The following is a 13,586-nucleotide window of genomic DNA, read 5'->3' on the forward strand; positions in this document are numbered from 1 at the left end:
CAACCCGACAAAAATAAAGTGCATGGACAGGTATTTCTCGTCTCCTCATTCATGATCAAGAAATGTGTATACAAGGTAGTTTTAAGCTGCTGTCAATATTAATGGTCGCAGCGTTTGAGACTAGTTAGCGAGTTGCACTCCGCACCGCACTACCGTTCGCGTGAGCGAGCACCCGTGTTTTGAAGCCCGGAAGCCACGCCCACTATTGTTGTGCGCGCTGCCCGCCGGGCGCGGAACGCGCGGCGATTGGTGGGCCGGGCTGTCGCTCAGGCGCGGCTGCGGCGCCCTTCCGCTCGGTCCCGGCGGCGGCGGCGGCGAGCGGCCGCTCACAGAGCAGCGCGGCTCCAGCGTGGGCAGCCGGGACCGAGCGGGACGGCCGCGGCGCGCTTCGCCTGGCAGAAGTTTGAAACACGGACGAGAGCTCAGAGTTCAGCGCGGCTGCTGGAGAGCAGGAACACACAGGCGGAGGACCGGTTTAATCTTTTCCCCCCACTCTTCTAGAAGTACTTGCGAGAGGGGGAGACCATGCCAGCTGCAACTCTGCTGCCGTTCACGGCTACCCCGAGTAGGAAGTCCGCCAACCCCAGCGCCTTTCGGCTCACGGAGAAATTCATCCTGCTGCTGGTCTTCAGCGCCTTCATCACGCTGTGCTTCGGCGCGATCTTCTTCCTGCCGGACTCCTCCAAGCTGCTGAGCGGGGTGCTCTTCCACTCCTCCCCGCCGGCGGAGGCGGCTGCGGACAGCGACCCCGGCGCCGGCGCCCCGGGCAGCGACGGCGAGAAGTTGGCCAAGATCCGGCGGGACCACGAGAAGGCGCTGGTGGAGGCGAAGGACACGCTGCAGAAGCGGCCGGACGAGATCCGCCAGGACATCCAGCAGGACAAGGAGAGGGTCCTGCGGGACGGGCTCGGCAGGGCGGGCGGCGACCGCCCGCTGCCCGACATCGACTACCTGAGGCCCCCGGGAGCCACCGGCCGGGAGCCGGCGGAGCCGGAGACCAGGGAGAGGAGGGCGAGGATCAAGGAGGTGAGTCGGGGAGGCTGCTGCCCCTGCCCCCTGCCCCCTGCCCCCGGGGCAGACCCGGGCTCCTACCTGGGACTCATGCATATCGGACCCGCGTCTTCTCCACGGCGCCGCTGCTGGCGCAGTTTCCCGAGTTGCTTGTGCTGCTGTCCGTGTTGTTGTCTTGGTGCCCGAGAGGCAGCAGTAGGGTTCCCCGGGTCTCCGTGTGGACCCCGGGGGCGCTTGGCGAAGCAGTCCCGCGTCTCGGCTGGTGTGAGTTTTCCGAGGCGCCGCTGCTGGGGCAGTTCGTGTCTGGGGCGGAGTGGATGTGTGGCCGGGCTCCTGTGCGTGTGCTGTCGTGTCTGGGGCGGAGTGGATGTGTGGCCGGGCTCCTGTGCGTGTGCTGTCGTGTCTGGGGTGCGGTGGACGTGTGGCCGGGCTCCTGTGCGTGTGCTGTCGTGTCTGGGGTGAGGTGGACGTGTGGCCAGGCTCTGGGCTCTTGTCTCTCCCCCAGTTCAGCGGTGCCGCTGTGGGAGACGTGTGGCTGTACAGGTGTCAGGAAACAATGTCGCCGGCTGGCGACACAAGCCAGCTGCCGGCAGGTCAGGAGTGAGAAAGTCATGCACAGCGGTTACATTTTAATTCCTTACTGTGTCTTACTCAGCACCATGGGCCGTGTATCTCAATAGTTCACATCCCTGACTTCGTCCGGATACGTTGCTTTTTTAGGGTCTTCTCATTGCCCTGACAGTGTTTGTTTGAGAGCAGCCCCGTCTAAAATCCGAAACTAAAAGAGTACCGGCGAGCTCTGTAATGTCTCCGCCAGGCCCTTTATTTGCAGTGTTGGTAACAACGTTTCTGTATTTGTCCGGATTTGTCTGATGAGCTTCCAGAGCAGCGCGCCGGTGGACCGAGCAGTGTTCGCCGAGCGGCTGGTGACTCCCGCCGCACCGCTCGCCCGAGGTTTAGTTTGACGCCTCCAGGAGAACTCTAAGCAGAGGATACTGATTTCAACATGTGTAAAAAATAAGCGTGCGTCTTTTTTACCCCCGCACACGTCTTTGCGTCTTTTAGCGAGCTGCGGTCAGCGAGCCTCACGGACACCGGAGCGGCTATTTCGAAAGCCCGTCACTCCCGAGCTCCTGAGTGGCCGGACAGCCTTCTGTCGGGTCACATCCCTGTCGCAGTTCCTATCGAGGGAAGAAAGGAAACGCCGAGAAGTAATGTCATGTAGTGCGGAGGTGATGCCCTCACGTTGTTGTACACGCACGGAGTTCCGGGGCCGCACTTCACCAACACCTGTGAGTCTTGGTGAAACAGGACAGACGAAAGGAATCTCGCACGAGTTCTCTGAAAGGTATTCACTTTCAGAAGACAAGATACCGGTAAAAGAGAGTGCGTCATGCTGGCATCTTTCACTGCCTGTTTGTCCTTGCTTTCCCCCCTCTGTGTGTGCAGTCACCGTTGCACGTACTATGTAGGTGCAGCATGTTGAATAAAAGTATTTTTTTCTCAAGAATGTAATATTGTATTTAAAATGCCAGGCCGCAGCAGAAGCCTCGATTAAAAAAAGATGTTGTTCTCCTTTGAGATTGAAGTGCTGGAATATGCTCAGAATCGCTTTGAAGTTGAAAATAAAACCCTTAACCCACAGGTCTCCTTGCTGAGGGTGGTGCGGTAATGATTGTCTAATCTTCTGTCTTGGAGCTTTGTTTTAGCTCCTTGCTACACTGTCCTCTCACTATTCTAGAGATTGGGCATCAGGCACAGAAGCTAAGCTGACTTGGCTAGTCCCAGGCTTTCTCATCTTCTGTCTCGCCCAGCCTCTGAAAGCTGTGATCCTTCTTCTGACTGACAAGGGTGTGGACAGTCCATTAGAGGAATTAATAGCCTGATGGAAATAAATGCAAAATGCCAACAAGACGGGATATGGGACACATTTGTAAGGTTTTATTTTCAAACGAATAATAGACTTTTGCACAAACTGATGATTTATAGGTGACTGCTCATGTTTATACAGCTGCATTTGTGTGCCAACCCAGTGAAGATCTAGGATACTGCAAAGAAGGCATAGTACTGAAGGGCAAAAATATCACAACTGCCATTTTGCTTTATAGATGAGCCATTTACATCTGTAATAATAAGATTAATATGAATGATATGCACTGTAAACATACACTTGTGAAAATGTTTTCCTTGCATACATTTGATCATATTGAAACAAAAACATACTCTGTTCATCCCAGCAATTTTAAGTGACCATAAATATTGGGACACATTCACTCTAGATAACTCTCGTAAAGTAAAAGTCTGTATTTGGTTGCATGTGCCTTTGAGGCAATAACTGCTTGAAGTCTGTGAAGCAATGTGCTCACCAAGCCCTTTGTGCAATTATTTGAGAAGCTTGGCTGAATACTACAGATAAATGCTTTGGAAAGCAAAGATAACAGCTTTTGACATTAGTGGCTTAATCTGTTTGGAGGGCAGTGTTTGTCTCAATTCTGAGGGAGGAGGTCACTCTAGAGTCTTTGATGGCGCTGGACGAATATGAGTAGGGTTCAAGCCTTTAAGAGCCAGGCTTCACTCCAGGCACCCACAGAAACCAGCTGACAAGGTCAGCAGTCCCGGTTTAGGGGTTTCCAGTACATTCCGGCGGTGGAGTCTGTGTTATACTGTCCCAGGAAGTGAAATGCTTTGGCGTGGATCAGTTGAGGTTTGCTTTCCCTGCTTTCACGCAGTAGAAAACAAGATCTTCCTTAATATTATTTCTTCTTTATTTCATGAGTGCTAATTCATCGTTGTGGGGTGCGTGTTAAAAGAGGCGTTTTCGTTTCACGGGTTATCTGTGTTTTGCACACTCTGGGGCCTTCAGATCAATAGTTCTGAAGAATTTAATTTCAGCGCAATTCCAGCAACATCTCACTGTTGAATGGTTTGATGTGGTAAGGATCTCTGCAGAAAATGAGCTGGAAAACGTGGCTGCACAAAGTCTGTTCCAGAATTAACCATCATTACAGTATACATTTGAAATAACCTCTAAATCGTGGTATACAAAGAATAACAGACCAAGTATGACCAAGTAAACTGAACACTTGCTTTACAGTTGTCTTTGTATTTACAATTCCAATACTGTGCCTTTTACAGTGAAAAGGCAACATTATTAAGCCTTTTCCTAACAGTTACACACACAGGTTGCTGACCAATGTCTTCAAAAATCTTTGCATAGAATAGTTTTTTCTTTGGAAATAAAGTAGGCAAGATGTCTTGAAAACATCTCCTTATTGTGTTTGTGTGTCATTGTGTAGAAGGGAGTGACATTGTATCTGTATTCATTATGTATTCACTGCCTTCAGTTTCAGTTTTGTGTTTTTGCATGAAAATATTTCAGAATTAACAGAATGGTGTATTACAGCTTACCTTTAACAGGATTGTGCCTACATTTATAGTGCTGTTTTTAACAGATGTTTGTAGCTTACAATTGGATCTTTTAACTCTTCCTCTGAGCCCTGTGTGTTGGGCTGAATCTGAGAAGAGCTGGATGATGAGGAGCCTGTTGTAGTTGGTATATAAACCATACAAGTGATTTGTATGCCACGTAATAGGGAAGATGAAAAATACAGGGAAGGTCTGGTGAAACTGAGCTGTATATGATGAATGATAATCAGTTTCTATTTAAAGTGTGGTTAGCATTTCAGTTCTTTGGGAGTTTTGTATGAAGACAAACTAAAATTCAGCTGAAGGCCTCAGGCTTCCTTTGGTGTGTGGGGTTTCTTACAGAAACCACAAGGTCTGCTGGTTAGTTTCGCACTTGTCTCCAGGGGGCTTCTGTTGGGAGTCAGAAAACCACCAGCCTGACAGATGTTCCTCCTGTCAAATGGAACAGTTCATCAGCCGTTGAGGTACGGCGCTGGATGTGGAAGGGCTGAAACTGAGTGAACAGCTTTGTGCACGTGGGGACTTTACGCAACTAGAACTACCTGAGAACGGTCGTCATGTGCGCCTACAGTTTCTTTAAGTGTACTTTCCCAAGTACAAAGTTTGTGTTGTGTTAAATGGCAAAAATAAATGTTTAAGAACATTAAAAAAAATCCAAAGGCAAGTTTGCTGGGGCAAAACAATGAGTTCCAGTTTTAGGTGCATGTTATTTACACAGACGATGCTTATTCTATTAATTTGACGTTCATGTCCTTGGAATTGTGTTTTGCTGTGTGTGTGTTGGAGTGATAGGCTCCTGTCTGTACCACCAGCAGTTAAACCATCAGTTTCGTCTTCATGAAGGCTAGCTGTATTTTTCTCTCGGAAGTGTCAATGTTAATGTAAGTGCATAACAAGTACTAAGTTCATGAACTGCATCATGCACACATGGTGCTCGGAATAGAAATGGATTTAGCAGATTGTTTTATTCTTATTTAAAAAAAGAGCAGTACACGGTTATCTGCAGCTTGATTATGTGGTACTTGGGAATGAAAATGAGATTTTCATTTTCAGCCACGTTTATTATTCCGATTCCCCATCATGTGCATCAAATTTGCAATTGAATATCCCATTTTCCTAATCCTCTCCGATAGCCTTTGTGCTGGATCATGCTATCAGCTGGGTTCTGTCTTGGTGTCCCCCTGGTGACGGTGCAGAGGCAGCCGAGGCGTGACCGGGCGCTGTGCTTCAGCTGTGGGAATCGGGTCGGGAGTCCGGTGACTGGAAACACGGGGTCGCGAGAGGCAGAGACGCAAGGCCATTTTCTGTTTCACATATAATGTGGCTCGGTTAACGTAAAAGCTGCAACGAGAGGAGGTGCTGTGGCCAGCTATCGCCAGCCCTGCTGACTGGCTGATTGATCTGAGGCTCTCGTGCAGCTGCCAGCGGCCCCTGACCCCCAGGGGACCCACGGTGACTCTTGGCTCTCTTGAGAGCCCAGGGCTGAATCGCCGGTGCTTGTCGATGATTGGAACGGGGCTGCCTTTGGTGAACACGTCTGCGCTCTCATTCGCAAGTCTTGGAAGAGCCCAGGAGCCCGAGTCTGGGTTTCCCTTCTTCAAGGACGTTCTTTCTAACGACTCGGCTGAAAAGGTTGCTCCTGCGCTGGTGGCGTTCCCAGGTGGTCAGTCCGTGAGGAGCCGCCGCTGGCTTTGGAAGGACAGGTCCGGCATTCCGGCTCCCCCACAGTGGGCCGTGTGCTCCTTGTGCAGGAGAGCTGCAGGGGGGGCAGTTCAGGCAACACGTCTGAATGGGGGCAGTCCTGAAACAAGGGTGGAAATCATTTGCAAATCCCACGCAATATTTTTAGAAACAAAAGCATGCCGCAGATGTAAAACCGACATCAGTTGCGATGAAGACTGCGGTTAAGAACTGGAAGAGACAGTGGCCCCTCAGGGTCAGCACTGGGTTCTACAGTAGCAGCTTGCGTCTGCGTATAAACTGCGGCTGGATATACCTCATCGCTCAGCTGTGTTCTTGCGTGATCTTTCCAGACACGTAAACGTTGTTCTTGGAATCTGCCTGTTTCCTGTGGAGCACATGTAACTGGAGTGATCAGATTGACATTACTAGGGAAAAGACCTCGAATGATCTAATTTTCTGATGATTATAACTTGTTTTGCAGTGTATTGTTCCATAGCAGGTGCAGCTTTATGTAAGGTATTGAGATTAAATAGGAGCCCCATTAAACTGATGAACATCGAGTGCTGTGCTAAGTTGTTTTAAAACTGCAAGGTGTGTGATCTCCTTTCACACTGAGCGCTTGCTGTGGACATGGTGTATTCAAGAGGACACCGTCTAAGTATGCCTCAGTTCTGGACTGATGCAGTTATTATATGCATCTTAAGTAATTTCAGTAAAATCGATTAAAAGAATCACATAACAATTACATTTTCATAGAGAATGAATTTATTTTTCATCTGCTTCTCTCTTTATTTGATGAAACAGTCAATTGGATGATTAGTAATTTCAATAAGAAGGTGCATGTGGGGGTGTCTCTGGAGGAGCCGGGCATGAGGATCTGGGTTAATCCTCTGTGCTGAGGGCCAGGCAGACGGCTGCAGGTGGGATGTTGACACTGGAGGAGGGATACGAAAAGACTAGTGTGAGCGAGAGAGGCTTACCATGGTAATTATAGCTTTTTAGGAAGAGACATCATGGAGGATTACGAGCTAGAGTAGCAGAGGTGAGGGAGATAACGACAGTGGACAAACCAACTAATTTCCCTGTTTTCAGTTCTAATCTATAGCCTTATACCTGCATTCTGCACCTAGTTTTTGCTTGTATTTGTTCTTTTTTCCTTCAGTGGATAAGTAGAAACCAAACTCACATTTGCTATGAAGAAACGGGTTGAACACTGTCACCTAACTGTTACTTTAGAGTTTCAGGTTTTCAGCTGCTGTTCTTGAAAGATTTCATGTAGATTCTCACCAGCCATACCTGCCTATGGATGCCTCAGGCTATTTTGTAGTGGGGTGTGTGTCTCTGCGGGGGCCTATTTAATATCTTTGAAACCAGACCAGACAAAGGGAGTTAAGGAAATAGTCATAACCTTTCAGTATGTCACAGGAGTCTATTTGGTGTGCCTTCTCCAGGACCCGCAATGTATAATACACGCATTTATACGTCATCTATTGAAGTATCGCCCATGATCATTTTAGCTCGCTATCCTGAGGTACTCTTACACACTCCGAGCTCTGTGTCCCACCCTGTAGGCTGCTTCCCTAATGAATACAAAAGGGATGAGGCTGTTTCTCACAACACTCAAAACAATGAGTGAAAATTAAAGAGCACATAATAAGCTTGAGACTCCAGGAAAATTGTCTGCCCAGCTTTAGATCTGTATCTCTCATGCTGCTTGTTTTCTGCTTTCCTGCCATCGCAAATAAGGCTTATGCAAATCCCAGTTCTAGGTTGTGTACTGTCGCCTGATCCACTTGGTCAGCCCTGCTGCACGAACAAACAGACCCATTACTAAAATACAAGGCAGTGGGCCTCCTCGTCTCGCTGCAACAGGTGAAGCATTTCAAGTGTCAGCTGGTCTTATCCGTCATGTCCGCACGGATAATAAGGTGAATTATCCAACACGTTATTTCCTGTATGGAGCCAAGCTCTTGAGTTTTAACTGCTTAGCATTGTGGTGGTTTACAGAGTCCGTGAAATTTCCAATTAAAATCTTAAAGAAACTTACCCTTTCATGTTTTTATCCAGTTATGAGGATTTTTGGAACATTAAGCTGTATCAGCCATGAATGATTAGCACACTTTAAACATTCATGGTGCATTGAATTTTGCCTTTTAATGTGTTTTGAGCAGGCGGGAGATGTATTTTTTTTTCTCATGGAAGGACAGATAATAGGCTACATCACTGGAATGGTGTATGTTGTAATGGGTTTCAGAATTTAGACAATGTTATCAGGCATGTCTGTAAAGAACAGGGGTGCTTAATCAACCTTCAGAATTCTCCAAGAAATGTCTGACGTTGTACTAATTCATTTTAGCTTTCACACACTTTACACTTTGCTGTAGTGTCTCCTGAACTTCAGGATGGCTCAGGTGTCAGTTTTCTGTGATGGACTGTGATTTTTAAAGTTGATACCGTAGATTCTTTCAAGAAATGACTGATTGAGTTCCTTGGATCCATTTTCTGCTAGTTACCAAAAGGGCTAGACTGGGCCCGATGGTCTCCTCTCATTTGTGAACTTCTGTTCTTATTGTTTTTTTCTCCTCTGTTCTTCAAAGCCCAGTTTGTAATGACATGAAGCAGACTTGCATAAAGCAAAACCTGGACGGTGGTTATACAAGTTAAATGGGATTCGGTTTCAATTAATCTTCCCTCTGGGCTCATTGAAAATATTGTGAGCTGGGTGATAAGGATTCAGTTTGATTGTCTTGAGCTGCAGATTGCTTCTCTGGTAATGAAGTTCAGAAGGCACAGGCAGCAGAATGATTATTCTCAGTCTGGCAATGTGCTTTCTAATGGAGGAGTTTACAAACTGCACGTCCTCTGGGAAATTCTTTCACTTATAATATACACCCTTTCACTAAATGCTCATTATTTAAAAAAAACAACTTACTTTTATGCCTTTTCCAATGTTTACACAATCCTAGAAATGAATAGTTTTCTTTTTCTGTCACAGTAGTTTATTTTAGGACAGTTATTTCACTTATGTATTTTGGAGTGACTCAATGCAATGTTTCATCCTTGAGAGCAGCACAAGTCTGTTACAACTGGCGTTTCTTGCCTATGCTCCACATGTGAGCTCAGTACCTCTATATCAGGTTCTCAAGCGTGCCACCTGCTGAACCCAGGAGTGGCCCTCCGGTGCAGGAGGGGCTGACTGCGCTGACATTTGACTGGTTTTCCTGACTTTACTGCTTGAGATATCCTGCACTGCTCGTGGTGAGACTTCAGTCAGCAGGACACTGCTGCTGAGAGTGGGAACGTATATCAACCACGGCATCTAGATTTGAGCTTTAAAGATTAGTGGGTGACTGGTTCCCACGAGGGAGCTTTTTGCAGTGCACACTTTGCACGTTCATTTTTATTAAAGACCATTGTAGTGCTTCCTGCTTAAGGAATTATCGCGACCAGTGACTCTGTTGGCGTACGAGTCGTTCTGTAAGGCTTTAGGTTTTATAAGAAGATACATGGTCATGGCAAATGTGCTGCCTACAACAAGTATAAACACATTGGTTTTAAAGTCTTCTTACTGCTTTTAGAGCGTGAAAAAACAAATCTCCTGTTTTCGTGGTAAAAGCAAATTCTGCATGGTGTACAGCTGGAAAACCTGGTGCTGTCTGAAGAAAACAAACGTAATAAAAGCATCCAAGCCATTTCTAGCCTGACTCCCACGTTACCTGGCATTTCATCACCTGAGTGGCTGTCTTCTGTGTTTCTGTAGTTCACAATGGTTTCAGTGAATCGTTCATGGGTTAGTGAGCGGGTGACACCAGCCCGTGTGTCCCCCTCATCACTGCTGCTTTGGTCGTGAGGTGTGGCAGGCACATCCTGCAGCAGTTGTAGAATTTCTGACGTTCCGTTATTCCGGCGTTGCACATGAAAACCTTTAAGTTCCTCTTTGACAAACGGAACATTTGAGCAGTTTGTGCCAAGTCCTCCTTACACTTTTACTTTTCACATTATTTCATGTAAGTGCAATGTTCACAAGAACATCCTGTATTTCTTAATGTGCCTGGAAATGTAGGAATATATAATTAATATAATTGGTCATTTATATAATTGATCATTCACAAGCTACCTCCCAAATGCTCTCCTATAGATACTCTCAATGTTCTGGATTACTCTTTAGTCGAATGGTTGGTTATATTAACACTAGGTTGCATTATTAGGTTATGGAGGGCACATGAACTTCTTCACGGTGAGCTGTGCAGTTTTGGAGAAGCAGAGGAGCTTTGGTATTCTAGTGGTTCCCAGGCCCGTTTCTTTCATGCGCTGGTCAGTGAACAACACCCATATGTGCTCTGGGCTGTTTGTTTTCCAGCCTTTAAAGGCCCAATTCTGTGTGACCCATGTGTAACACTTGATCCTCATTTTTTTAAATCCTGCTGCACAAGTTAATTTGCACCAACCAGTATAGATGGAGGAAGACAACCTCACAACAGGCCAGTGTCATCAGATTTGTGGTTCCGTCCAGGGTTAGGACATGCTCGTCCACTAAGGTCTGGAAAATCTCCCACTTTGTGATCTCGAACTTCAGCTTCAGATGTTTATATCTTTGTTGCTGCTGTGAGATGCTGTGTTCCCACATGTCCTCTGTCATTCTGTGATGTTCATACAGCGTGTCCAGTGTTTTTTGAAATTAACAAAATAATTGTCATTCTTAAAGCCTGCACAATTTCTACAAGATAGGCTTAATGTTTTCTAATTCTGCAGTCTGGTTCTGTGAGGAGAATCTTTTTCTGGAGGATTGCATGCATGATGAAAATTGAGAATTTGGATATTTAAACTATGGAAAAATAATGCAAATAGAAACTGATTTTACAAAGTTTAATAAAGAAAGTATGCAAGGGCTATTTGTGCCCTGCAGGATATTTCATGTGTGGTGTGAGGCAGGACTTTAATGATTGCAGGTGCACAGAACACAATTACCAGGAACAGAATAGTTCTGTAGGGGCTGGCTTATAAGCAATCCCTTCACAATCCACAGGAACTATGCTGTGGGTGTTTTTTCTGTTTGGACAGGTGTTTGAAGTATAAAAAGTGATGACAGTGTGGACATCTCTGGAAAGACAATATTAGCTTAAATGCAGTGTCTGTTAGCCCCATGTTTGTCATAAGCTCTTATGTCAACATAGACCTTTGCAAAAGATTGATGTCAGGTCTGAAAATTGTATTAACATGTTACTTGGTTTGTGATGTTTTAGATCATTTTTAAAGTGAGGTGAGCATTTAGGTTTACTAAGCGCATTATTCTACACTTAATACATGAAATACCTGCCTCTTAAAGTTGCATTTTAGTTTAAGCTTTCAAATACTTGGTTAGTAGTCCTATTTAGCTTTGTTAAATAAAGTCTTGTTTTTAGGGTAGATTTTACATAGTGTTTTACTCTTGGTTATATTCTACCACATTCTGTTTTTCTTTTTCTTTTTTAGATGTATTAAGTGTGTGCTATTTTACATCTTCCAAAGTGCCTAAATATTTTGTTTTATAAGGGACTGGATAAGGATCTGGAGTCAGTCCTAGATTTATTTTCAGTACTTGGGTTACACTTTCATAATTAAGGTACAATATTAAGAACTACTTGTTTTTTTTTGTCTTCTATAGCGCAAATACTTTAAAGCTTAATTTTTTAGTCTTATTTTATATACATGTATAAAAGACCATGCTAAAAAAATGCTTTGACATCTGTTATGTGATTTTTATAGCGATAGCTTTCTCTCTTCAAGAAAAGCTGCAAACATTTTACTGTCTCTAATTATTTTGGTTACCTTTTTTCTCTAGCGCTTTTTTAATCAATATGAGGCTTTGCTTTTAATATAATGTTTTGTTTTCCAAATCAAATGCTATTGTATGTAATTCATCCTTTCCGCTTCCTGAAAATGCTTAAAATCCCTTATCCAGTCAAGTCTGACCGTAACGGCAGGGTGAGAGGAAGAAGGAATTAATTTAAACTACTCAGCCATTGTTGGGGGGAAAATCCTACATAATTGAATATATCTGAATTTAAATCTTTAATTTACATGCATCAGGTTGGCGCAGTGAGAAAGCTCGACTCGTATTTCCAGCCTGGCTCTGATCAGGAGTGCACTCCTTGCATGTTGTGTGCTGTTACAAAAGAATGAAATAGATTTTTCTTTTTGTTCTAGAATATAACATAAAAGTAAAGAATTTAGATGTGGACTCGTGCCACATGATTGCTTTCAGTGGAGTTTTACCGTTGCGGGGCATCTAAGTGGCTCAGGTGCTCCAGAGCTCACTGGAGCAGTGATGCAACTCTGTGACCGGGGTCCCCTCACTGGGCGCCTCACGCGGGATGAGCAGATCACACTGGCCCCCCTGCAGCGCTCGTGTGCCCGGAGGGGGACTGACCGATGGGGGGGTTCTTCTGCGTTCGCCCCACAAGGGGATGAAGGGCAGGTGCAAACCTTTCAGCGCTGAGCATGGTCGCCATGTGGTTTCAACACGTTGCCATTTCGCTGGGCTCCTCTGGGCTCTTCAGTTCGAACACTAGCTGTGTGCTAATCAAGTGTAATCTTTTTTGTGTTTCTTTTGGGCCTTTTCCTTTTTCTGCATTATGAACGAGAATCTCTCTCCTGTATATTTGAGTGTATGTTCATCCTATATATGTACCTTCAGTTGTTACAAATTTGATTATTGATCTTTTTGCATTTGCTGCTGTTTGGGTCTGATGTTTGTACAGTGATATCATGAATTGATATACAGTTAGCTTTTTCTTTAGAAGGATTGGTTATGGACTTGTCACATGTGTCCCTCGTTACAAGGAAGATAATGAAGATGTCAATTTATGTGGCTATTACTAAAGTGGTCTTGGGATTTCTGAATTCCTAGATGGAGATGAGCGTTTCAGAATGTTGGGCTACCTGTTGGAATTCCACTTCCAAGCAGTGACTGGAAGTCATCTTGTAACTGTGAGGATTTTGTTTCTTCATCTTTTGAAAATACTGCTGTTTAGGTACCACTGAGCCTAGAACTTCATACTGGACAGATGTCCTGGGGTACACAAGATCTCGCACTTGTGACAGTAAATGCAACAACTAAGATAGTGGTCTGATGTGCACGTTTGAAACCCTTTCAAAAACTACTACATGGAAAAGCTGCACTGATTGAAATGAAACATGGAGGACGTACAGTTAGCATCTGTGTTTATACGATGGTATAGTTCAGTGGTTCTCAAACTTTTTGGACCAAGTATCACCCCTGATCCAACCAAAGCATCCAAGTACCACCTACAAGTCATCATCTCATAGGTACCCCAGAAATTCTCAATGACCAACATGAGCGTGCATGCACACACACTCACACATACATATAATAAATATTATTATAATAATAAACTTTATTTGATATAGTGCCTTTAAAGGTGGCTTCTCAAAGTGTTTTACAGAAAAAAAACAGTAACAACAAC

At 45.1% G+C, this 13,586-nt stretch overlaps 1 protein-coding gene across 1 annotated transcript in view; it reads left to right on the plus strand.

Annotated features, from left to right (window-relative positions):
* Nucleotides 1–294: 294 nt before the first annotated feature.
* The window catches only part of man1a1 (mannosidase, alpha, class 1A, member 1), a 191,910-nt gene continuing 178,618 nt past the window's right edge, over nucleotides 295–13,586 (plus strand). The window contains exon 1 of the mRNA XM_088929712.1: nucleotides 295–1,026. Within this exon, the coding sequence (XP_088785838.1) occupies nucleotides 526–1,026 (501 nt within the window). The 5' untranslated portion in view covers nucleotides 295–525. The remainder of the gene's footprint in view (nucleotides 1,027–13,586) is intronic.

The sequence above is a fragment of the Atractosteus spatula genome, chromosome 2, assembly GCF_055471065.1.
Source record: "Atractosteus spatula isolate fAtrSpa1 chromosome 2, fAtrSpa1.hap1, whole genome shotgun sequence".
Lineage (NCBI taxonomy): Eukaryota > Metazoa > Chordata > Actinopteri > Semionotiformes > Lepisosteidae > Atractosteus > Atractosteus spatula.